Consider the following 27081-nt stretch of genomic DNA (forward strand, 5'->3'; position numbering starts at 1 on the left):
TCACAGTTTTAAGGCATTCATTACTGTGATAAACAGTAAAATTAATGTAAAACTGTCTACAAGGAGGTGTGTGTGTGTGCATGCTTTTGACTGGTACTGTGTTACTCTGTGGTTCAGTTCCCCCTTCAGAGCCATACTTTGACCTGAACCTTAAGAAACCCTGGGTGGAAGGAGAGGAATACACTGTGACCTGCATCGCTCCGGACGCCAAACCTGCTGCTGACGTCATTATCTATAAAGGTAAGGTGTTTGAATGCCCAGTTTGTTTAATGATGATTAGAAGGTGGTTCTATTTATCTGAGAGAAGAAAGAAAAACAGCACTTATCAGCTTATCAATTAGTTCAGGATGTTTTCAGCATGGGCCAGGTCAGCTGGTCTCTAACCAGAAGAATACGCTGAGCTGCTCTTTTCCTTAATGCAGTTTAGGAACAGTTATTACTAGTTATTATTAGTCTTTACAGGCGATTGGTCTTCCTGGCATTATAATTTGATTTGTACTTGGTGAAGCACTTTAGGTACAATCTGTAGTCTATTTGAAAGAACCCTTAAAGGCTGATGCACAAATGGGGCTATTTCTGCAATTCAATCTGCTGTTCTCTGTTAATAGCTTATTATTTTGCATTTATGTGGTATCTAACAGATTTTTATTTCTATTGCTCACAAACTACATTTTTTGACAAACATATGAGAATAAGAATATTAGTCAAATTAGCCTTTTTTTAAATGATTATTTTATGAAATAAGTGCTTATTCATTTCTAACAGTGCCAAAGAGCCCCACAAACTCATTTTGTTGAAAATACAGTGCATCCAACAATAAAGGCAGCCTCCTGAATCTTTTATATTCCTGATGTCAAACAAAATGGCAACCTTACAGGAGAAGGAAAATAAAATGTTCAACTTTCATTGAAAGTCAGTGTAAAATGTTTTATTTTATTGATGTTTATTTAATAATTGAATTTCATTTTGGAGCATCATTTCTATTGGTCAGTTCATCATGATATTTTAATAAAATGTACAGAACAACTGGCAGATACAGTACATAAATGACAAACTGCAAAAATAGAGATTTTTTTTTATATATTTGTGTGATAATAATAATAATACTTGATAGAACATGGTAGTACACAACCAGCTCAGAATCAGTATGATGCTGTGTTTTTTACTTGGCCAGTGTAGATGCACATGTGGTGTAACTCTGCTAGTGAAAGATTCAACAGAGTTAACATCGCTCAGCAGGCTGCCGTTTCTGCTGTATAATTTACTGTTGCACAAATAGACAAAGCCCATAATTCATAATTAGAAACATTGTACTTCCTTAAAAACGTTAAACCTAACTTTGAGGCACTTAAATAAATTAAGGTAGGCTTTGTTTAACAAATTATAAGGCTTATGTTAAATGTATTAAGATACTAAATTCTGAAAAACTCAGAAACATTAGGTTAAAATAAAATCTTAAGACATGAAATAGTTTGAGTTAACTCAGTTGACAAACCCTGTAAGTGAATAGCCTGCAATTTGAATGTTTTAGACATTCATTCATTAATTGATTATTATAAATCTGCTGAAAAGCACTGACGGCTAACATATAGTCACATGTAGCAATACAAAAATAGTAACTTGCTCTTGCAGCCTTTTAACGTTGAGTCAATCGTTATATAAAATGCAAATGTACAACCAAGAGAAGGTAGCCAGGGGGTGATGACTACACACTGACAGTCTGTGAGATGGGAAGAACATATCCAGTATACAAATAAATGATGCTAGAAGCCAATGGTGTAAGTTTCACCACCCAGTTGAGTCATGAGATTTGCATGATTAATGGACCAATATAAATTCTTTTTGCATTGACTTTCATTAATTAATTAAGCAGATTTTACCATTCTGGAGATAAGGTTTTTGCCCAACATCAATGTTGGTGTGCACACTGATCTCCAATGGAGTACTGGCCACTTGGGGGTTTGCAGAAAGAGCCTGTAGAGCCTGTTGTGAGAATGCACACTCTACTATGGGCATTGCTCTTGATAAAAAATATCTGGGTAACAAATCTTCTGTTGCTATTTGCTGAAATGTGCAAACATAGAAATCCAATATCCATTTGCAAAGTCTGTGTCAAAAAAAGGAAAAATAGAAAACAACAAAGCCAAAGGCAGTGTGAGCTTGCTAATGATGTCTTCTTCACCCCCTCTTCCAAATATCCTCCCTCACGCTCTCAGACGGAGAGGAACTGACAGATACAGATTCTTTCACCATGTCAGGCTCCGAGGATAAACTTCTGAACGCTCATGCTGAAGCTAAGTATGTGTGTGTGTGTGAGTGTGTGAGTGTGTGTGTCTTTGCTAAGTCTTGTCTGCCCTTATCCGCTGCATATGCTTTTCCTAGACAGATGTCTTTAAGCAATTCTCAGCAAAGTCTCAGATGTTAAGAGAGTCGTTTCCCGAACAACTGTAAGGTCTAAGGGGATGGGGGGGGGGGGGGGGTATTGTGGGTGTTGACCGATTGGGAGGTCAAACTGACGAGGCACTTTTATGTCCACCTGTTTAGGTAGGATTCATTGATTCCTCTGTTATAAAGGCAGGATGGAGGAATTCACCTAAACATTGGAAACTCCACAAAGGAACATCTGCTGCATGCTGGGTTGTTTAACCATCACCTCACAGGTTCCAGGTGCTGCAAAAAGTTCCCCAGTCTAACAGTATTATGAACCATCATTATGATGGAAGGTGCTGACTAAAGCACTGACTTTGCAGCTTTTGTTAATAAGGTGGCAACAGCCGCCACACTTCCCGTCTCGCGCTCCGTCCCTCTGTCAACCTTCAGAACTCCATTGCCCAGCAATCCCACAGGTACCCATACAACTTTAAAGGCCAACCAAGCTCACATGTTTTTAATGTACCTGTTTGCAGGTGCACTGGTTCTACCAGTGGTTCGTTGAGCGATTCCATATAAGAAGCCATTTCGGTTTCATCAAGAATTCCATCATGTTTGGTGGAAGAACTAGTGAAGGTTCTTCACTATCAGACTATGTGGAATATCAATAAGAAGGACGAGCGCATTGGTGAGCTCTTTATTCATGAGGGACTGGTAGGCAAAAGAAGACATCCACTTCTGATGGCAGAAGAATCCTCACTAATCTTCTGAAAAATCCTTGATTACCTGTCTGACAGATCAGAAACAGTCTTTAGGAGTTAATCAAAGTTCTGGAAAATATGTGGACAGATGAGACCAAGATTAACCAGTGACAGACTGTCTACAATCCAAAGCATACCACCTTATCTGTGAAACTAGGTAGTGGGGGTATCATGGCTTGAGCATAAATGCTTGCCAAAGGTACTTCATTGATGATGTGACTGATGTAAACAGTAGCACAGTGTATTCTGAGGTGTATAGATACTGCTCAGCTTCGAGGCATTTAAGTTCCAGTAAATGTCTGAGAGCTCATTGGGCAGTGCTTCCTCCTAAGCAAAAGAATGATCCCAAACATACTGCTAAAGCAATGCAGAATATACTTAGCACCTGGTGGTATCTATAAACACCTCTGCAACAACATGCTAAACATGACTAATTTTAATGTATCCATCATTACTGGGTTCCAAACATTATGATGCCCTGAAATTTCAGTATGGTGAAACCAAGCTGAATGCAAATACCCTTAAATTACCCAGTCAGCATGCTCATGTGGAGCAAACATGAGTGGAACGTGGGCTAGGTGGGTTCTAGTGGGCGTGGGCTCTGAGTGTGTTTGTACATGTGTTTTTGGTTGGAACTCTGCTGGGATTCCACAACGGGTGCCAATGTTAAAGCCCACCCTAATCTTACCAGGGTCCCAGCTAGGCCTTGTATGCAGTGTAGAACCCAGATGAGTCCTATATTTAACCTCTCTTGATCCCATCACTGACCCTGGTTGGGCATCCATATGTAGGGCCAGCGTGAAGGTGAAGGTGCATGTATTTGTCACAGCGAAATGTGTCCTCCGCATTTTACCCATCTGTGGTAGTGAACTAGGGGCAGTGAGCACACACACCCAAAGTGGTGGGCAGCCAACTCTAGTGCCCGGGGAGCAGAGAGGGCCCTTGAGCAAGGTGGCATACAACAGTGGCAGCTTGCTGAGCCGGGGTATCGAGCATCTACAACCGAAGCTCTAACGTCTGAGCCATTACTGACCCATAATGTATGAAGAAATCCATACAGTATGGGTACGCTGGGTGAAGCTGGGTAAAGTCTGGAATCTGTACTGTAATCAAACTGATTGGTTTGATTTGAAATCCTAAACTGTGGAGCTAAGAGGTATCTATAGGGAAAATATGAATTTGCCCTAAACATTATGAAGGGTGAAGTATACACCACTGTATACTGTAAAAAAAATAATATTAAAAAAATACAAATAAATAAATAATAAAATAAATAAATACCCCCCTGGTTGGCTTGACATTTTGAGTTGAACTTTGAGCTTTACATTCCGTTAACTTTTTATTTAAAGTTTAATAAGCTCACAATTTTAGTGTAGCTTGATAACTAACTTAAACAAACTTTTTAAACATTTTTATATCAGCTATTAATAAGCTATAATCATGTTAGCTCGCAGTCTTTTTGACTGGATTTCAGTTTAACTTCAAACTTGTTTCAATTTTAAAACTTTATTTTAATTAGTGCAACAGATTTTTACTGACAAACCAAACATTAATGAAGATTTAGGTGTATGATAGCCACCAGAATGTCTTTAAAATCTCAGTGGCATTGAGCAGTGAATTCAGCAATGCAATGAATTTGAGCTCTGCTAACTTTGTGGAAACGAGCAGTGACATGCAGCATTGACTGCCAATTAGAAATCAGGTTCTCATGTGCCCTCAAAACCATTCCACTGATTTTTGTTCCTACTCAATATTAGATATTTTTGCAAAATGGAGAAGAGACTCATCGTTGCTGTGTCTGCATAGACAAAACAATCTGTCTCGTATCCATAAAGCGGAGTTGTACTTTTGAGAAGGGTTCTGTAATTATACAGGATAATCCACTCCCTATCCCTCTAAAATTATATATATATATATATATATATATATATATATATATATATATATATATATATATATATATATAGATAGATAGATAGATAGATAGATTGTGAGATTATTAATAATTAATTAGCTCACTAGTCGCAAAGACTTCTTTCTTATGACTAAATATACGGAATTATCTTATGTATCTATCTGTGTTTGACTTCAAATTAGGTAACCCTTCATTCTTTTAAGTCTCACCACATCCCATGAGTCCTGTTATCTAAATAAATCAAACTGCATTGTGTTGTCTTTTATATTTCCCAGTGTATCAACAAAACAATGGTTTCAGTGAGCAGGCAGTGGTTTGCATCATGCTGTAAAATTGCTATAAATGTGTTCAGCAGTTCTTTTTGTAGCAAAGCACTTCACTTTGTACCTTTCTGAAGAAGGATGGGTGATGCTGTAGGTTCCCCCTGGCCAGGCTCCAAGCTCATAAATGGAGCGGTGGTCTAAACGTGCTGAGTCGGACTTTAATGGCGCTGGAAGTGGGATGAGGTAGTGTGAAAAAAGTGTGAAACGTGTTAATGGACAGCATCTCACCCCCCCCCCCTCCCCCAGGGTTAGAGTGCAGCGTTTGGACAACGGCCGGCCCCTGGTGTGCCGAGTGAAGAACCCAGCTATCTCCCGGGCTCTGGAAACTAAAGTGGTCATGAACATCTATTGTAAGAATCATCTTTTCTCCTTTTCTAATCATTTTCCTCCCATTTATGGACATTCATTCACAATTTGTTGTCATATGTAAACATCTGGAGATCTGATCTTCATGTGAGACATGTAGAATTAGACTCAGCTGCAGAACATCAGCTGCAGATGATCAGAACATGGTTGGAGAGGATTATTCTGGAGGAGCCTAAAGTCTTATTTAAACCTCAGATGTTTAGTCTGGTCTGCTCTTGATTAATGGTTGAAGTGAGTGAGGGGTGAAGAAGATCACCATGGCCAGATCCAGAGAGCTCTCTTCTCTGAGGCCTTCAGAAAGAAGGGTGGAGATGCAGAGGAGTCTGGGAAGGGGGTTAAAAAGATCTCAGGACAGTTAGAAATCAGCCACTGATCCACTGTTCACTAAATCATTCACCAGTGGAACAGCTGACCAACATGACCTGATCAGACCATCCTAGCAAGTTCAACCCAAGAGCCCCAGACCTCAAGATGAGTAAAGACATCTGAAAGGACCATCCCAAAATGTCGTCAATGGGATCTCGCCACAATTGATGTCAAAGTACAGCATCTACCATCAGTAAGAGACCAAACGAGGTTGATATTTATGAGGGGTCTAAAAACAAAATTATAGTGATAGCAAATGACATCATTGCATAATGACCACACCCCCATTTTCAGTGATTAAGAGCATCAACATATGGTGCAGTATTACATGTGTGCATTATTCCAGTGCAGCATTTTAGTGCAAACTCAGTTGGTCTAAATCATAAGTTATATCTCACCTCTCAGGTGAGCTACAGAAACTGCATGTGCTCAGAGTTTATTAAGTGCCTCAGAAGGCCTCGGATTGTTCAGTGCACTCAGGGCCCACAAAATGATTTCAGTGATTGGTACAATTAATTGGGCCATCTGAAAACAAGACCAGGTTGAATTAAATCAGCTGGCATCAAATAAGGCACTGGTCTTAACTAATCTTACCATTAAAGCTCAGCAAACAGGTTCAATTAGTTTTAGAGTGCAGCAGTGCTGTAGGAGTGAGGTCATGATGCCGCTACAACAAACAAGAGACGTCCTGATGTGTGTCTGAGTGAGTGTATGCATGTGTATAATTGTATATGTATACATTTGTGCTCTTTCCAGCTCAAGGTGATAAGATGGCGGGTGATTGAGTCTGTTTATGAAAGGCAAGCTTTACAAAGCTGAACCATTTACAGATGGGTGTAGATGATAAAAGCTGTCTGATTGAATTGCATACTTTAAAAAAGGGACTGGTGAATAGAACACAATGGATGAAAATAGAGGGAGAGAGTACTGATGTGTCATAATGTGTCATAATGTGACTAGCATTTGGTCAAAAATGACAAATTTGCATCTCTATTTCCTCTGTTTTTGAAGTTCAATTCCAAATATCAACCCAGTTTTTTAATACAATAATGACATTTATCATTTGTGGAAATAAACACTTTGGACTTTTTCTTAAACATGATCATTTTGACCATTTTTGAGTCCAAAAACTCAATATTTGATTAGCTATAATCTTAATGTTGTCCCTTTCCATTAATAAGTGCTATAATTCAGTCTAAGGTATTCCTATCTCGCATTTTCTACTTCTTGTTCAACAATACACACTGAGCTGAGCCTCAAAAACTAAATGAGCTCCGCCCCCTCAAACTGTTACAGGTTATGGTGCTCCCTATCAAATGACGTCCCCTGGCTGGGAGGCTTTAGACAATGAAGCATTGAGGCCTTGCTGGGATTTGAGCTTATGGTCTTCTCACAGTTGATGAGCAGCAGTTAGACCGTAGGGCCGGTCTAGAGCTGTGAAATTACACTGCATAAAAACACCTTTTTATTATATAAATTCTTTATTATTATAAATTTACCTTTACCTTTTTTTCATGTATATGATTTCACAGCTCTAGAGTGGTGCAACTGCCTAACTACCTGCTTGTCAAAAGGCAAGACATATATAAGAGGGAGTGCAGAGAGGGGTGAGAGGGGTGGAGCGACAGACTAATCATTCCCCACAATATTTATTCAGTTTTGGCTGCAGCTCATTTATTAGTCAGAAATGTTGCATTTTAGTGATTATTTGATACACACCAGAAATTATATATTTACTTAATCAAAGCAGATAACTAAAGAGTGTGAATCAGTATTGTGTGAGCCATGTGGCCTTGATGATCACCTCAAACTGCTTTGTCATATATTTATAGCATTTTCTTAAAATGATCTAAATTAATTGTTCTTCACTGCTGTCCACTCACCTCCTATGGTGGTCAGATTTTTTGACTCCACTCATTTCTCCACACAGCCCCCACACTCTTAATTGGGTCTTAAATTGTGGTTGTGTTGCCATGACATCACCTAAACCTCCTTGCTTTTTAACCCACTTCATCACTTGATGAGCTCCGTGAGCTCAATTACACTGACTTACAAAAGCATTGTTTTGTGATTCTCCACCCACCACCATAAAGCAGTGGTATATCCTTCAAATCCACCCAAAACAGCTACTAAACATCTGTTTATGACCATATGTACAGCTTAGCAATTATTCCAGTGTGTTTCTATCTAAGAAGTTAATGCTTAAGGGCACAGGATCTCAGGGCCCAGTTAATGTCCATAAAAGGTAATCAGTCATGTATTAGCCAATGCAAAGTCTACCTAAAGTAGGTAAATTGGGAGCTTGGGAAAGCAAACGTTTCTTTTTTGGCTGCACTTTCTTCTCCTTTCTCTGTTTCTTGGCCAGCATGGCCCCTGGACCAAAGCTTGCACTGACTCAGAAAAGACTGGTCACCAAGGAGAGGGTGAGATCCCGCATGGCTTTTCGAAGCACAAGAGTTTTGAGTGTGTGCCAGCGCTCCTGGCCAACCGCAGAGAGCACTTTGATATTCAGCTCAGCCCGGTCTCTAACCCTTCTCTAGCCTTCACTTACTAACAGTGCAGGTTCACTTGATGCACTGAAAATTGCAATGGGTCACCAGTTTATTAGTTACATACACCTACCAACACTTACAGGCCATTTGTATGTACACACATTACCGTTTACAGGTTTTAGAGCCCCTCCCCTTTCTTCTTTTGACAACTTAGCAATGATTTTCTTACTTCCACTCCACCTGTCAAACCTGCAGCTCCAGGTCTTCAGCTCTTCACAGCTAAACTGAGACCTGGTCCAGTGTTAGGCTGAACTATAAGGTGTTGTCATGTGAGCCACCTATCCTTTAAGGTACTGTTGGCTCTCAGAAACTTGTCTTCTGATGCTGAATGTTGTAAAATTGACCTCTTCCTTTACCAGATCTCTTTTCTAGTTAAAAGGTGGGTTCTAAAACTTAAAAATCTTCACTTCTCAGGAATATGGGTTGCTACAGGAAACAGGCCTCATGGCCATGACTTTTCTTGTGCCAGTGTCCGTAGAAGGGGAGCTATTACTTGACACAAGACAGAGCGAAAGTTAGGGAACGCCAACAGGGATCCACCCCAGGCTAACACTATCCCGCACTAGCTTTTACCATCTCTTCTCTCCATCATCTTGACTACCTCACCTAAACACACAGCAGAAAGGAAAGTACCTGGGGAAGCAAGTTAGGTCATGGCAAAAATATAACCATCTACAATCTCGTCAGCTAGCTGGTTAGCCCTGAGATGACACAATGAGAGGACAGCAGCATTAGACTTAGGAATAATGACAGTGTTTTTATTACAGTGGTAATACAATGCTATCATATGTGGGTGCTGTCCCTGGTGCTGTAAATCAACCCATGAACCCACTGTAAAATGAAATTTAGCATATCTCTTTCAGGGGCTATATAACAGGGTGGTAAATAGACTTGTTAAGTAACAGCTGAGCACTTTTTCCCCACAACCAAAGTCACATATGTACTTTTTGTACATCAAATAACATCTTAAAAACTCAATAGAAGTAGAAGTAGAAGTAGGTGTCATGGCGGGTTAGGCCAGACACAGAGGGATGAACACTCGCAGAGATGGGTCCAATGCAAGTATATGTATTAATGGAACACAGGACAACAGAAAAGGGGTGAACGTAGAAAAAGGCAGCAAGTACAGGGCAAAATGATAAACCAAATACAACCGTGTCAAATCAAAGGGACAACACAAAATACACCTGAGGCTGGTGGGACTCCAGGAGCTGAGCAAGGTGGTAGGGAAGGAAAAGGAAGGGAATATCAACGAAAACCAACAGGCAGTGCCTGGGGAAAACACAGGGAAACTGCGCCAGTATGGCGCTGGGGAAACTAGGAGATGGGGAAACGAGAGCTGGGGGACCAGCTGCAGAACCCAAAGGACAAGGCCGAAATCTCTAGTCAGCGACGGAGTTGAGCCGAAGCTGGCCTAAACACTACGTGGAAAAACGGACGGGAACCTCTCGGACAACCCCAAGGTTCCTACACCATAACCCATATAATTCCCGGCCTGGAATCGAGCGTCAAAGCCCCTTAAGTACCCCCAGCCTCAGGTGAAACGCATGAACTAAACAAGACATGATAACCCTGAACCAAAACACCTGAACTGATACATACCATACATACCATGAACGCAAATGAACAAGAACCGAGTCCATCAACCAGAACCAGAACGGAAACACAACAAAAGTCCTTCTGTGAGCCTGTAGGGATACCGAGAGGCTGACAGTAGGCAGTTCTTGGCCATGTAAAGGGAACAACCACACCAGACTCTCTGATTCTCAACTCAGAATTAACACTGAGTAAAAAAAAATACTGTTTAAAAAATCTCAGCAGGACCATTATGCCTAATGCAGTCACACTTAAATATATTCAGCACAGTGCTGTGAAAATTGCACAAGGTCAAAGCCGTTGCGTCCCTTGACAATTTTCCATTCGCTCTGAAACTTCGTCTTTTATAAAGAGAGGGTTCCGACACCATCGGCGAGCCATTTTCAAGTTGAAGTATTTTAAAGAAAGTGAAGAGACTGAACACTTGAAACTCTAAAACTTATTTCAGATCATCTGGCTAGATCAGATCATTGTAACCTACTTGACTGGCCTGGGCTGTTTTCATGGGTGGATTAAGTCGTACTGCAGGTGTTTCTCCTCTGAATTACCTCTGGCCTCTCTCATACTGAGAACTTCCTTTGCCTTAACACTTTCCTCCTGCCTCATGCTGATTGAAGGCCACCTTCACATCTCAAATTCTACCTATTCAGCACAGAGGGTAAATGTTTCCCAACACCTCGTGTTACTGTTCTCTGCAGTTTCCGTGTTATCGTTCTCACTTTGCAACCTGCTAATTCAAAGTTTGGCACCAAAAGTGTTGCTCGGTGTCATTTGGACGACTCCTGCTGTTTGTGTGCATATGCATCTCTGTTTGCTTCACACAGGCATTCATTCTCTCTTCTGTCTCTTTCTCCCTGTTGCTTCCTGTCCCTTGATTAGACAGTGCACTGTTACACAGTTAATCTCTAGAGCTAAATGTACGAAAAGTTAGTCAAGCTTGTCTCATTTTCTAAACAGCAAAATCACCAGCATTGGGCTTACTCCTCTAGAGTTTGGGATTTCTCTTATGCAGATTAATCATTTTTAAGCTACACAAATGTATAAATAGTAAGTATGTGACTTGGTTGGGGTGAAAAAAGCTTAAAAAAAGCTCAGATGTCCTTTAAAAGCCTATTTACCACCCTGTTATTTTGTCCCTAAACAAAACATACTGTTCTTCCTTTTAGATAAGCTCTGCTTTTATTGGCTCGATTACGGCACCGCGACTGCTAACAGCCACATAGCATAGCTCAGCCTAGCCTGACCCCTTGCTCCATCCCTTCTAACGATGAATGCATCAGCTACTTTACGTTGCACCCATGTGCAAGTGCACACACACCGCTCGTCCAGTCCCTGTGGAGAAGTACTGTCAAAAGAATAGGACTCTCTCAAGCTGATGAACACCATGTCTAATGCCAGGCATGGGCTAGAGGGGTAAAAAAAAAGCCCCTCAGCGTTAAGCTGTGAAGCAGTAGAGGAACTGGGTTCTCTGGAATGATGGATGATGCTGCATTTAATACTTTTGGGATGCGTTGAGGATGAGGTGAGGTGAGGTGGTGGTCATCCAACATCCTGACCTCACTAAAGCTCAATGCAATCGGATTCTCACAGCAGTTCTTCTCCAAAATCTAGTAGTAAGCCTTCACTACCCTTGATTGCAGAAGAAACAATGAATAAGCAGGTGTCTGAATACTTTTGTCCATATAATGTAGGAGGCAGCAATGACCTTCTACAGTTGTATAGTGTTTTGGTGACATTACACGCAGTAAACAAAGATAGACTTGTCTTGTACTATGTGGACAAAAATATTGGGACACTCCTTTTAATAATTGAACTGAGCCATTAAGTGTCAGACCATGTAAAATGACAAAGCAGTGTCATCAAGTGCTGAGCACAGAGCGTAGTCAATAGTTCAATATCTGCAGTTGTTAGACCTGCAAAGGAGGGTGTGTGTGTGTGTGTGTGTTGGGGGTAGGGCTCTATATTAATGCCTATAGATTTAGAATAGGATGTCATGAAAGCTGCTGTATGTTAACTATGTAGGTGTCTCAATACTTTTGTCCATGTAGTGTATATGCATTGCATTGCAGCTGTGTTCATTGTATGGAAGTTCCTAGTAGATAACTTGCTAAACTAGCCACACCCACTGTCTCAAAGCGTCCATAGGTTGTCAATAACTGTCTCCACTTGTTCATCTGCCCGATAGATCCTAATTCAGCAATTTTACTGTGTTCCTCCATCTGTCCGTCTGCCTGTCTGTCTATCTTTCTCTCTCTCTCACTCTCTGACTGTCTCGTTCTCTCTTTCCCCCACCCTCCCAGTTCCATTACTACCCAGCAGCCGCAGTAAGTGCTAATCTTGCAGAACGGATGGCCGGTGTAGGGGCCTTACTCAGCACGCCCGGCCCATCAAAATCCGCCGCTTCAGTCTTCGCCAGATTGTGAGCGAGGCGGCACTTTGTCACAGCGGACCCTCATCTGTCCATCGTCCACACGTCCGCAATAACAAAGGCCGGCCCCTGCGCCGTAATTCACTTTACAGCGTATGTTTTATTCAAGAGCCGCTCTGTAATTTATTCATATTCCGCATTGCCTTATTACTGTTTAAACATCTGTTATTTTGCTTTATGGACCGCAGCCAGAATGCTGCTCGCTCTTAGCGCTTAATGCGTTCATCAAAGGGCCGGGCCTTCTCTGCTCGCCGCTGCAGTCGTATTAAACGCCTCCCAATTTAACAGCGTCGTCTGGGAGTAAAACAGAGTCATCCCTCCACTCTATGTGCTTCCCTGTCTCTCCAAGCTAGTGTTTCTTTCCTGCTTACCGATGTCCATGATTCATTTCACTGGTTCAAACCGGAGCACTGTTTCAGATGGACAGCTGTGTGGTCAGCCATGCCTTTGTGCTTCCTCTCCTTTATCTGTTCATCTCACCTCCCTCACAGCTCTCTTTTGGTCCTCATGGATTTTTAGAGGATTATACGCACTAAGGGAACGGTGCGAAATGTCATGATATATATATATATATATATATATATTGGCTTATGTCTCACAGCTCTCTTTCTCCCTCCCTCATTCTCCCGTATTCTCTCCCTATCTCTCTCTCTGTCTCGCTTTCTCTGAAGTCCCACCGCAGGCTCCAGTGATAGAGGGATTGAGGAGCCAAGAGGTGAAAGCTGGTACCTCTCTGAGGCTTGTCTGCCTGTCATATGGAGGGAACCCTTTGGCTACTTTGCACTGGACCAAGGTGGGCAAATATAGACTTATCAATGACTACTATGTACCCTCAACGCACAAATCGGTATCCGAGTACTGTAAATATTTTCAGAATGTTTTAGAAATGCCCTCCTCCCTGGACAGTAGAGACGGTTACTCCAACAAATGCAGGATAATCTCTTTTTTTATACCCTAGATTTCAGAAGAAACAATGAAAGAGCAGGTGTCCCAATACTTTTGTCCGTATAGCCAAGGAGGCAAAAAAAGCGTTCCAACTTTTTGAGATTTGGTTGTTTTGATCAAAGTTGTTAATACTAGGGTCTCAGGCATCCTTGCTGAGTTGGTCTCGGTGTGGTATCTTCTCACTGTGCTTCAGCTTTTCCAGTTTTATTTCTCTCAGTGTCTCCGTGACTTTGATATCTCTGCCTCTTTTTGTTGGAACGCCATTCTTGGTGTTTCTGTAATGATTCCTGATGTTAATAGTCAGGATGAGGACCAGGCTTAGATTTGGGGTTAAGATTGAGGTTAGAGAAAGTAACCATATACCTCATTAATTAACTGGCTGATTATCAGTTTCCAAAAAGGGAAACTAGCCATTTTCCTGCTGACTACACCAAGTCTTAGAAATTCATGACATTGCCAGCAGAGAAACACGTCCTTGGGCAGTAAGCATCTTGCCCAGCATCCTAACTAGAAATACCAAGTTTGTCCTGAAGCTGGAACCCCTGTGGTTACTGACTTACCCCTCTTATCAGAGGTAAGAAACATCCACAGCATCTCCAAGTATCTACAGGGTTCAGTTCAGTTCTATATTAATAACAATTTTAATAATAATTTAGTTATCTGAATGGGTCAGAAGCCTTTTATCTATGGTCACTTTCTGTCCAGGGAGCCAGAGTTATCACCCTGGTTTACAGCAACCCTGTGGTAGGAACCTGGTCAAAGACAAATGGAGTCAATGTGGCTAATGCATTGGGAAGCAACAGCTGGGCTCCAGTCTGTAATAGTGGGCTTTTAAAATCGGTGTTTCTGATAAAATGGCCAGATGAATGAATTGTTTTCTAATAAAGTAAATGGCAAATGTTTACAGGAATATCAAATATGTTTAAAGAGTTTGTGTCTTAATAGCTGAGAAGTTCTACAGTATACAGTTATAGGCCTGTCCCGATAATTACACTATCATCTTCATCGATAATTTTGTGTATTTTAGCCAGTCGCCAGTTCTGTTCTCTCATCCCAGGCAAGGATGAGTCTGTGAGTCATCATCTATTGTCTAGGATAAGAGTGCAGGGTGCACAATGACCAAGACATCAATAATGGGGGCTCCAGGTGATGGTGTAGTGGATCACCTCCATTGCAGAAACCATGTTGATATTTTTCAGTTTTGCCAATCCAAAACATGATCCGATCCATGATCCGTTCTGAATCGTGAGTTTTGTGATCTGCTACACCCCTAGCGACAGGCAAGAGATTGAACAAGCACCTGGGTGGTCTCTCTAGATAGGAAGGGTGGAATTCTCTGGATGTTAAACAGGAGAAATCTGCTTGACCGAATCAGATTTGCAGTATGACTTAAGAAGGATAACTGGTCCTCCATGACTATACCAAGACCTTGTGCTGCTGTAGGTGGAGTGACCAGTGAGTTCTCAAAGGACATTGTGATCATTGTGAAGTTGAGCAGTTGGTTTCCAAGCCACATTACACACAGCTTTGGTTTTGCCAGAGAGACAACATTTTCGGCAACATTTTTATTTATTTATGATATTTAAACATTTTTTATATTTCAATTCCAGTGTCTGAAAATTTTTAATTATCAAAGGTTCGCTGCTCTTAAAAGGATTGAACTTCATTATCAGAAGAATAAAATTAGTCTTTAAAAAGCCCCTAACATCATTTATTGCAATTATTTCTGGTACAATTTATCATAAAACTAGTAGCTTTCATGGCAGGCCAATATACAGTATAGCTATAGTATTCCTGAGCCTATTTAGAACCTTAAGACCATACTCTATACATCTCAATAAGTGCCTCCTCTGATACCCCTCTCAATCAGCTTAAAGAGAAGCCAGCAAACCTGCAGACAAAGCCAAAGGAGTTGCTCTGTGCTGTATCAACAGCATCCGCAGTTCAGCCAAGGACACGCACAACGCAACAAGCAGAGACAGAACAGGACTGAGGGAAAATGAGAGGGGATTGAGAGAATGAATGCTGGCTCTCAAGGACCTTAAAGTAGTGTACAGTGCCTTACCTGATGAATAGACCCATGCTCATCAGAATAGAGATACAGTGCGAGTGCAGAGTAAGCTGACTGGTGCTGAAGCAAATCTATAAACAGGAGAAATTTATAAAAAGTTCTGAACATGTCTAAATCTCTCTCTCTCTCTCTCTCTCTCTCTCTCTCAGAATGGAGAGGTACTGTCCACTAACTGGGAGGTGGACATAGCCTCTCAAAAGGCCAGCAGTGGACTGAATATGGAGGTGAAGCCAGAGGATAATGGTGCAGTTCTGTGCTGTGAGAGTGTCAACTTGGTGTCTAGATCTCCGCTGTCCATCACTCGCACGCTCACCGTCCTTTGTAAGTCCTCAAGGTTACCTGAGTTTTAAAGCCATGCTTGATGATCTGTAATAATAACAATAACAATAAGAAGAAGAAGCAGCAGTAGTAGTAGTGGAGGGAGCAGTGGCAGTATGTGGAGCAGTGGTAGTGGTAGTAGTAATAATACTAGCTGGTGCATTAGTGGTAGCAATAGTAGTACTATTAGTAGCGGCAGTAATAGTATTAATGGGAGCAGCGCCAGTAGTAGTAGTAGTAGTAGTAATAGCAGTAGTAATTGTATCAGTAGTAGTGGTAATGCTAGCAGGTGCAGAAGTAGTATTAGTAGTATCAGTAGTAGTACAATTAGTATCAGTAGTATTAGAAGTAGTATCTGTAGTAGTAGTATCAGTTGTAAAAGTGGTAGTATTAGTAGTAGTAACAGTAGTAGTAGTAACAGTAGTAAGTAGTAACAGTAGTAGTAGTAAAGGTAGAAGCAGTGATAGTAGTAGGAGCAATATTAGTAGCAGCAGTAGAAACAGTAGTAGTTTTAATAATACTAGCAGGTGCAGAAGTAGTATTAGTAGTATCAACAGCAGTAGTAGTGGTAGTAGTAGTATCAACAGCAGTAGTAGTAGTGATAGTAGTAGTATCAACAGCAATAGTGGTAGTAGGAGTAGCAGTAGTAATAATACTAGCAGGTGCAGTAGTAGTAGTAGTGGTAGTAGTAGTAGTATCAGTAGTAGTAGTAGTAGTAGTAGTCATATTAGTGGTAGTATCAGTGGTAGTATCAGTAGTAGTAGCAGTAGTAGTAGTAGTATCAGTAGTAGTAGTAGCAGTCGTATTAGTGGTAGTATCAGTGGTAGTATCAGTAGTAGTAGTAGTAGTAGTAGCAGTAGTAGTAGTAGTAGTAGTATCAGTAGTAGTAGTAGTAGTAGTCGTATTAGTGGTAGTATCAGTGGTAGTATCAGTAGTAGTAGTAGTAGTAGCAGTAGTAGTAGTAGTAGTAGTAGTATCAGTAGTAGTAGTAGTAGTAGTCGTATTAGTGGTAGTATCAGTGGTAGTATCAGTATTAGTAGTAGTAGTAGTAGTAACACTAGCAGGTGCAGAAATAGTAGTAGCAACAGTAGTAGTAGTATTAGTAGTAGTAGTAGTATCAACAGCTGTAGTAGTAGTAGTAGTAGTAGTAATAACACTAGCAGGTACAGAAATAGTAGTAGTAGTATCAACAGCAGCAGTAGTAGTAGTAGGAGTAGTAGTAGTAATAGTAATAGTAGTATTAGGTGCTGTAGTAGTAGTAGCATTAGTGGTAGCAATAGTAGTGCTATTAGTAGATACAGTAAAAGTATTAATGGAAGCAGCAGTAGCAGTAGTAGTATTAGCAGTGGTAGTAATGCTAGCAGATGCAGAAGTAGTATTAGTAGTAACAACAGCAGTAGTAGCAAAGGTAGAAACAGTGATAGTAGTAGAAGCAATAGTAGTAGGGGACTCAGTAGTAGTAGTAGGAGGAGGAGCATTAGCAGTAGTAGTGTGACTAATATATACATATATATATATAAAGAGGAGCTGTAAAATGCAAAATGTTTAAACAATCTTAAAGACAATCTTAAAAAAATTGTTTAACCTCATCTATTCCCAATGTATCTGATTTAGCTACCGCAATACAATAACAATAAGTCCTTGGCCGAGACATTACATCACAATGTTACATTGGTCCGCTTATGTAATATGAGTAATCTAAGTAAATTTGCATAAAGGTGCAAGCTAAATTTCATGAATGTAATTATTCAAGTTGTTTTATATTATTGCTAATGTTTTTTTTTATTATCAATGTAGATAATTTGTTATTATATTATCACAGTAATTATAGTGTATAATAAATATACATGGCATATGCTTGGGCTAAGGTACAGTTTGGCTTTTCTTTTAAATAAAGCAGCATTTCTAGGTTTTTTTATTATTATTTTGGCATCATAGAGAATATTTTGATTAACCTCTTAACACTCTGAAGCGTATTACACACTAGGCTGTATTACTCAGTAACTGCAGGGACTATTCTCTGGTAATAGAAATAACACTTTCGAAGTGCCAGAAAGACTTTGTAAGAGGTTAAGGCACAATTTTAATTGTCGCACACTGACTGATTGACTGACTGATTAGGAAGATTCTGAAAGGAAGAAAAGAATCAATTACCTGAGAAAGAAGGCTGTGCTTTATAACCCAGTTGATAACCAATTGAAAGCTCATCAGAAATTTATGCTGCAGCCCCACAGTGGAGAGCACAAACACCTCCAATTCTAGTTAAAGTTCATGGTGTGTGAAATACAGTGTGCAGCAAAGGAGTCATTCAGAACAGCCAGTTTTATTTCGTACCTTTTTTTGGTCTCTTGAGTCTATTTATACTAATGGAAGCTGTATACACTCTTTTAGCCCTAATCCTGAGCTAAAAAGGCCGACATTATTTCCCTTTGGTCTATTCTCACGCTTTGTAAAGACGAAAGTCAACAAGTCACAGAGTTTCTTTTTGTTTCAAGCCAACCTTTCAAACAAGCAAACGCAGCACTCCAGTGGCCTTTCTCTGTTACTCTGATGAGGGAAATAAATAAGCTGAATGTGTGTGTACTGTCGCTGCAGCGCATCCAACAATAAAGGCAGCATGGAGTCTTTTTAATATCCTAACAAAATCAAGGTCTCACCACTGATCTGTTCCAAGACTCTGTCTCTTTAAACTCGTCATTATCTAAGTGAGTGTGCACACATACACACACACTCACACATCCAAAAAACACTTTTCACATCACTATGGAAACGCTTATTACTCAGCTTTTTCAATCAGTGTTAAAATTAAAGGCCACTGAAGTGTGAAGTGATTTCATGTTGGTGTGTTTTCTAATTCGGAATGACGGTTTGTGACACCAACCAAATACGGACCCCGGTACCCTGGTCTGGATACATTAGAATAAATGTGGAGACAGCATTGAAAGATCGCGGTGTTAAGAGAGAACAGTATATTGATCTAGCAAATTTTCAGCTTTGTCAGATCAAGGCTTTTACAAATCATTAAAGCAGAACAGCTGCACTGGGGAATCTCAGTATTGTGGAATAAGAGAAGATTAAATGGTGGAAATAGACGCCTTTTTCATATTATTAATAGAATTAATAGAAGTGGTCAAAAATTGCTGTGGGACTATAAATATGTATTCTTGCTTCGTGCCCAATGATTCCGGAAATGCCTCGTACCCACTGCCAACCCTGAACAGGAAGAAGATGTTAAAGAACATGAATGAATGGACTTATAGTGTAATCAGATCCTCAGAGCAATGATTCAGAATCTAGTAAAAAGCCTTGACCGCTTGACAGTCCCTGGGTTTTGTCCATTACTTTTTTTTGTTAGCACAATAAGAAAACAACGTCACTTAGTAGAGGAGGACGGGTCGTGTCCCCCTTGTGAGTCTTAGTTCCTCCCAAGATTTCTTCCTCCAGCTCTGAGGGAGTTTCTCCTTGCCACTGTCGCTGTTGGGGTCTGCTCAGTGGGGGTCTTTGATCCTTCATGTCTTCTTATGTTATTTCTTTTTTTAGTCTCTGTCTTTTACTAATTACTAATTATGTAAAGCTGCTTAGTGACGATAAACCCAAGGCCACTGCGAGTCCGACGGTGTACGTGAAAAATCGTCCTGAACTCGGCCCAAAACCCAATACTTTGTCAGGTCCCTTTGAGCTAGGATTGGATCAGACCACCAGTCCTCCAGTCTGGCCCACCTCTGGGCCATCGTTCTATGCGGCATGTGGGCCACTAGTAAACACCAGATGTGGACACAGACCATGGGCAAACACAAAGACTTGAATCCACAGTATTTTCTATGTGTAAGGGTTGTGTCCTGGGGTGGTTTATTGTTACAGTGCGCGGTCGTTTGTTTAGTCCCTCGTCTTTGTCTGAAGACTTATTGAAAATGCCGTATGCCTTTGCTCTTTGACTTGGTCTGGAGGCCTAAAGGAACAGGTCACATCACAGGTTGAAGCCAGAATAAACATCACAAAGTGTATTCTGCCTCAGAGCTACAAAACACACCTGAGGCAACATGGGGCTCATGACAAAACATTTATGGATTTTCTGCGACAGTCGTGTCAGCGTGAAACCCAAAGTATAAAGCTCAGTTTTCTGCTGAAGGTTTGATGCAGGAAAGTAAACAGAAGAAACAGAAGCATGGAAGATATTCTGATATTATCAGTGGGTAGATCTGCACATCAGTTTCACAACTGTTTCTGTTTACAGTGTAAAATTCAGTTTTAGTTTTGGTTTCCTTCATTAAAATGTTTCTTTAACCTTTAAAATCATGATTTGATTTACCTGACTTTGTTATTTATATGTAACAAAGTATTCCATATTTTGTTTACATTTACAGCATTTAGCTGATGTTCTTTTCCAGAGCGACTTACAAGGTTACTCCTATTACAGAGGTGGGCCAATGCAGTGTTAGGAGTCTTACCCAAGGACTTGTGTAGCGCATGGAGTCTGGGAGCCACCCAGACTGGGAATCGAACCCTCCATCACCCACATGGTGACACAGTGTTGCCTTATAGCGTTACAGAGTGTGGTTGGTGTGGTGCAACGGATAACACCACTACCTGCCACTGAGCTACCACACCATGTGGGAGACTGGGGTTCAATTCCTGGGCTGGGTGACTGTGCTGCGCTACACCAATAAGAGCCCTTGGGCAAAACTCTTAACATTACACTGACCCACCTCTGTAATACGAGTTACCTTGTAAGTTGCTCTGGGTAAGTGTGTCAGCTCAATGCCATAAATGTAAATGTAACTGTGTAACGCAACACCTTCCATTTCCAATTGGGTCATTGTTTTTACCTTTTGACATAATATGAATCTAGTATGTTTCTTACAATAGGTCAGGATTTCATAATGAATGGACCTCTAGAAATGCTCCAAAATGACTTGGTATCAAATAATGAAATCATGACCTATTATATTCCCAAGTCATGATCCCAAGTCATTTGGAGCATTTCTAGTGGTCCATTCATCATGAAATCCAGCAGTATGAATCTTTTTACATTGATTTTGTGATTTCCATAGGTTTTTTCTATCTGCTGTGAAGTCGATCCAAAGTTTTGCCTAACAGCGAGGATATGTAGTCACACTGTTAGCTGTGTAGTAGTGCTGGGTGATGTGACCTCAAATCAGTATCACATTTATTGAATATTTGTCTTCAATTATGATTAATGAATAATTAAATACACTGTTTGAGTTGCTCAGTTGGCTCTGTGTTTGAGTTTTCCTCCATGTTGCTTCCATGTCACAGACCGAACATATCGACTACACAAGCGGTGCATGTTTAAAATGTATTAATTATTAAATTATGGACAAGATCACATTAATTAGAAATTCTGATTGTTGGTTTCGCTTCACTTTCAGTTAATTGCAAAGTTCCGAGTTTTTTCTTCATGCTGATGGTTGATGTGAACATTACCTGAAGCTGGTGGAACACATCTGCATGACTTTATGCATCGCACCGCTGCCACAAGATTGGATAGTTAGATAATTGAATGAATGTTTAGGGGTACAGGTGTTCCTAATAAAGCGCTTGGTGGGGGAATATGCACTTGTAAATGTTTGAGATCTGGATCCTGTACTTCTCCTGAGTGACTCGTTTGGTTCAGAGAAGTAACCCTGGCTTCTTATGTCTGTTTCCCGTTTCTCTCGCTGTCCCTCTCTGGTCCAGTTGAGCCTGCTGAAGTGACCCTGCTGGGCTCTTTCGAGGCTGTGGAGGGGAAGGACGTGACTCTGTGCTGCCACACCTCTTCCAGCAACCCCCCGGTCCACATTCGCTGGTGGCTCGGCTTCAAAGAGCTAGACACCGCAACCGTCACCACCTCAGAGGTATACCCAACATGTTCACCAGTACTTCTTCTAAAATCAGGAAACAGCCAAGGTTCTGTGAATCGAATAACTGAATATATGTAATATGGACAAAAGTATTGGGACACCTGCTTATTTATTGTTTTATTTTGTTTTTGTTCTTTTTTTAAATCAAGATTGTTAAAAAAAGTTGATTCTGCTTTTGTTGGAGTAACTGTCTCTACTGTCCAGGAAAGAAGGCTCTCTACTAGATATTGGAGGAGCATTGCTGTGAGGATTTGATTGCATTTAGTGACAAAAGCGTTAGTGAGGTCACCCCCAACTGCCCAACTCATCCCAAAAGTATTTGACAGACTGTGTGTGTAGCTGAAAGCATTCAGTACAAGTGGTGTCCACAAACATTTGGCCATATAGTGTAGTTATTTCCTTATTTATTACGTGAATTGTTGCTCAAAGGGAAACTCCTCTGATAACCCTCACCTGAACAGTGTGATTAGACATATGCAACATGTGTGTGTAACCTGAATACTACCTGAGATTAATACCTGGTAAATAGAGAAGGGTGAGTGGGAGGGGGTCTCTTTATTGAGTTTCTTGCTCTTACAGAGGCCGGGTATATAAAATTTTCTTAAAATGATTTTTTACACTGTGCTTATACTGTTTTTGTTGGAGCCGTTTGCAATATATAAACATACTATGATGAATGGAATCATAAAAAGCCATTATTACATGGAATAAAATTTTATTAAATTAACAATTAACATACATTATAACAATGCAACATTCTCTCTCTTTAGTACTGAGTCTCTCTCTCTCTCTCTCTCTCTCTCATATATATATATATATATATATATATATATATATATATATATAGATAGATAGATAGATAGACAGATAGAAAGATAGACACAGAGAGAGAGAGTCTCAATACTAGTATCTATCTATCTCTCTATATATCTGTATATATATGAGCGAGAGAGAGAGACAGAGAGTCTCAGTACTAAAGAACATCTCTCTCTCTCTCTCTCTCTCTCTCTCTATATATATATATATATATATATATATATATATATATATATATATATATATAAATATATAGATACATAGATAGATAGATAGATAGATAAAGAGATTTATATAACATTAGAATAAACCCAAATAAGTGGTCAGTGAGTGTGTGATTAGATGAGTGTTGAATGGAATCGGGAAATACTGAGCTGTTTCCAGGAGAGCACTGAGAATGGTTACGCTAACACACTTTCACAAACAATAAATCACAGTGGACCATTTTTCATTTTTTTTTTATTAAAATACCACTGACAAAGGATGCGATTTGACCTAAAGGGCAAGATAATCGGGTACCGGTTGCATAATAGGGTGCTTGCATCTCGGAAACCGCTAACTTTGTGGGATGTTCTAGAGCCGCCGTAGTGAAGGTGTACCCAGAATGGACTTCTCGCACATTGAGAGCCTCCGGTGACACACACAGGTCACTAATGCCAATGAGGTGAATGATGAATATGGCAAAAAAGTTCCAGATTTCAGCTGTTTCCGGGTGGGTAGGATGGCCATCTTTCTCTGAACAATCACAAATGTCAGTGCTAGCGAGTAAGGGTGTGTAACAGAACCGTCAGTTAGTGTTCTCCTCCAAGCATGTTGAACTGTCCAGTGAGGTTGTGCTAGCAACAGTTATTAAGGAAAAGTTATTGGCAGATTTCATGTGAATCCGAGGAAGCACATTTTACCTTCCCAGCACTGGCAGCATGGTGTGATGGTGGAAATCCTGCTTGGTTGGAATTGGATAAGACTAAAATTGGGGAGAGAATTGGGGGAAAAAATAAAGAAGCTCTTTAATGAATCACAGTTCTACACTCAGAGCCAAGTCTTACAGTCCTGAAATAAGTTTCTAGTCAGATTTGTAAATGATGTATGACTTATGATCACAGGCCATCATAAATCATCATAACATCATAAAAAAAGTTTGGCAGTTTGTTAATTCTGCTTATTGGAAACGTTAATCAGATATGGGATCATAAGTGTTTTTATTTGGCTTTAAAAAGCTGCTTATTGAGATGTTTTTAAAGCATGTTGGCAAGGATGACCTCATATTTCTTTGCTGTAATGATGCTGTCCAATTTCTCTTACTTTATAATGCTTGATGAGCTGAAATATTCATATCTCCCTTCCTGAAGCACCTCCTTAGAGGCTGCTTGTACTGTACATCTACCATTCAGAAGTTTGGAGTTTCTGTTAAAAAGTGGAAAATGAATGGGCCTCATTCAGCCACCCTTTCCAAGATCAAATTGTGCAGTTTTCACGAAGATGACATTTGGCAGTGTTTTCTTGTTTGGGATTTGCTCAGATTAGGAGAACCAAGGATCCATCATTGGAAGAGCAGAGCCGTGAACAATTCTCCAGTTTATATACACATCATGAACTTTTCTTTAAAACAAATTTAGGACAAGTCCCAGGAAGAGCCTTGTTGAATGATGCCCATTGTTTTCAATCTTTTAAAACCAATTTCAAATAATCTTAGACTAAACATTTGAATTATATTTTCCTTAGAATAATTAAAACAATAAGAGTTTGTTACATTCTGAGTCTGTTTATTCAAAAGAAAATGTAGCAAAACCAAAAACAGACCAATTCCAAAATTCCTGTGCTGTAGCAGTCCTGATTCATTAATATGTATACCCCTAAAACTGACATATGCAAGCTTTCTTGCTATAGTCCAAGATGGTGGTGCAGTAACCCAGAATATGAGAATTTTGTGCTTTTGTTATTTTCACAGTCTGAGACATTCACTGGTGATATCTAGATATCTTAATTACGTGATCTCTGGTTGTTATGCAAGCTAGACCTCCTGACTATGACTTGATTGATGCCACTAGTCAAGGAATGGATGTAAAAAACCCAGAAAGTGAGTGGTAGTCTAGCAGCATTCCAGATGAGGCCGTTCAGCTAGCGAACAGGACAGCAGTAATTTTTGTACTTTTCTGTAAGACGTGCATTGGAACGAATATTTACAAAGACAAAAAATTGCAATTCTAGAACAAGGAACAAAGTGATGCTAAAGCTAATGTTGTGTGTACATATGGTGATTCTGTGTTTACCAAAAATAAATTAAATACCTTCTTTGTAGAATTTAGAGAAATCGTAATTATTATTATTATTATTAGTAGTAGTAGTAGCAGTAATAATAATAATAATAATAATAATAATAATATTGTAATTATTATATGAAAATAAAGTACCTATATTGTCATTATACTGTTTGTACATCAAACACTACAGTATTCAGTACTATGTCTTTTCCCTTTCACATGTCCAGGCTTAGAAAGAGTGCAGAATAAGTCAGGCTATGCTACCCCTGGAGCAGAGAGGGTTAATAGTCTTGCTCGAGGGCCCAACAGTGGCAACTTAGCATACCCTTGTATTGAACCCTGTAATCAATAACCCAGTGCTCTAACCGCTGAGCCACCACTTCCATTTTAAATGTGTGGCTCTAACCACGAAATGCATTGAGAAAGTTTCTAGAATGAAGGAGCTGATGAACATCAAAGAATGAAGGACATGTACAGAATGAGTCATATCACAAAACTCACAAACAAATCTCAAAACAGATACTTCACAAAATTTACAATAATGAATTTCAGTAGTTATATCATTTACTCAATTATTGTTTACCAGCTACTGAAAATCTTAAGATAATCCGTTATTAGTCCCACAGTGGGGAAAATAAGTAATTGAGAATTGAGTAAACCATGTAAAAAATATTATAAAGTAAAAAAATGACAGCTTAAAGCACAAAGCACAAAGCACAAGCTCAAACACTTTCTAGTGTAATATGTACTTATTTTTATTTTTATTTTTATTTAAATGTTGTTTTCTGTGTTATTGTATTTATATTTATTTTGTTTAAACAAAATACAAAACAACATATAAATATATCAATAAATAAATATTTAAAAAATATATATATATATATATATTTGATTTTATTTTTGTTATGTAATTTTACAAATTGATTCATTCTTTTTTATTTCTTTTTTATCCATTAATTATTTGTTTGTTGTCATGGTAAGAGAAAAAAAAAATAAATAAATAAATAAATAATAAAAAATAACAGCTTTCAGCACTACAGTTCCATGACTACATTTTCAGAGAATGGCGTATCATTCACAAATTGTTTAACATCGTACGCCTGGCGCCTCATGTAGCGCTGAATAATTTAGTCATATAGGAATCAGTTCACTCCTTACAAGACAAAACTTTTGAAGCGAGACTTTGAAATTGCTTTCAAAGAGAGACGAAATGTGTAACCAGGGTGTTTCTTTATTGAGTGCTTGATGAGTTCAGCCTTGAAGTCAGGGACAATATAAAACACTGTCGAGCAAGCCCCCCCTGGGGTCCGTCCACTGACAACAAACGGCTTCCCAAGGTGGAGTGTTTGATTAAAAGTATAATTCGGCTATTATACTACAAAATAAAAGCCCGCACACCTTGACCCCGTCACAGCCCCACTGACTCAGCCTTTCGTTCGGATTCTATTAGCCGCCACTTAATTTCCTGCGAGATCTGGAGCTTTTCATGTTTTTTTTTTGTTTTTTTGTTTTCTGCCATGTTCTTTTTCTACAGGGTTTTATCTGAATGAAATGTAACTGAATGAAAGTCAATACGAGGGGACCGTGTGCCTTCCTGGCTCACTTTTTTCTTATTTTCACTTTTACATGATCTCAGTGTTTCATGCATTTATTTGTGTGTAAATCTGATTAAAATAGGGGAAAATAGGAGGACTGACAATTCTGCTATCACCACATCTACTGGGGTGTCTTTTTGGTTTTTAGTAATTACTGGGGAGAAGAAAGACCAGGATCTTCAGGCAGACTCTAGTAATTGATCGCAGCTTAGAACTCAACTTGATTGAGGGAGAGTCAAAACACAAGGTCTGGTAGCAAGAAAAGGCTAGATTTTAGACCTTAGTATTTTCAATTGAAAATACATCGTAACTGTACATTTACAGATCTGAGATGTCTGTAATATCCATCTTTGAGTGAAGAAATGCTTTTACTACTAACTGAATCATGTTGCAAAGGCAAGCAACTGTAGGGTAAAGAGCCATGCCCAAGCACTTTTATTGGTATAGCATAGTATGTGTCATGGTGGGTTAGGCCAGACACAGAGGGATGAACACTCAGAGAGACGGGTCCAATGCAGGTAGTTTATTAATGCAACT

The 27081-nt window shown here is 39.7% G+C and overlaps 1 protein-coding gene across 1 annotated transcript in view; it reads left to right on the plus strand.

The window, feature by feature from the left end:
• The window catches only part of nphs1 (NPHS1 adhesion molecule, nephrin), a 275069-nt gene that overhangs the window by 190898 nt on the left and 57090 nt on the right, over nt 1–27081 (plus strand). The window contains exons 4-9 of the mRNA XM_072691705.1: nt 118–240; nt 2217–2298; nt 5616–5719; nt 13349–13470; nt 15843–16014; nt 21709–21866. Coding sequence (XP_072547806.1) covers nt 118–240; nt 2217–2298; nt 5616–5719; nt 13349–13470; nt 15843–16014; nt 21709–21866 — 761 coding nt within the window. The remainder of the gene's footprint in view (nt 1–117; nt 241–2216; nt 2299–5615; nt 5720–13348; nt 13471–15842; nt 16015–21708; nt 21867–27081) is intronic.

This window comes from Salminus brasiliensis, chromosome 11 (assembly GCF_030463535.1).
Source record: "Salminus brasiliensis chromosome 11, fSalBra1.hap2, whole genome shotgun sequence".
NCBI classification, from domain to species: domain Eukaryota; kingdom Metazoa; phylum Chordata; class Actinopteri; order Characiformes; family Bryconidae; genus Salminus; species Salminus brasiliensis.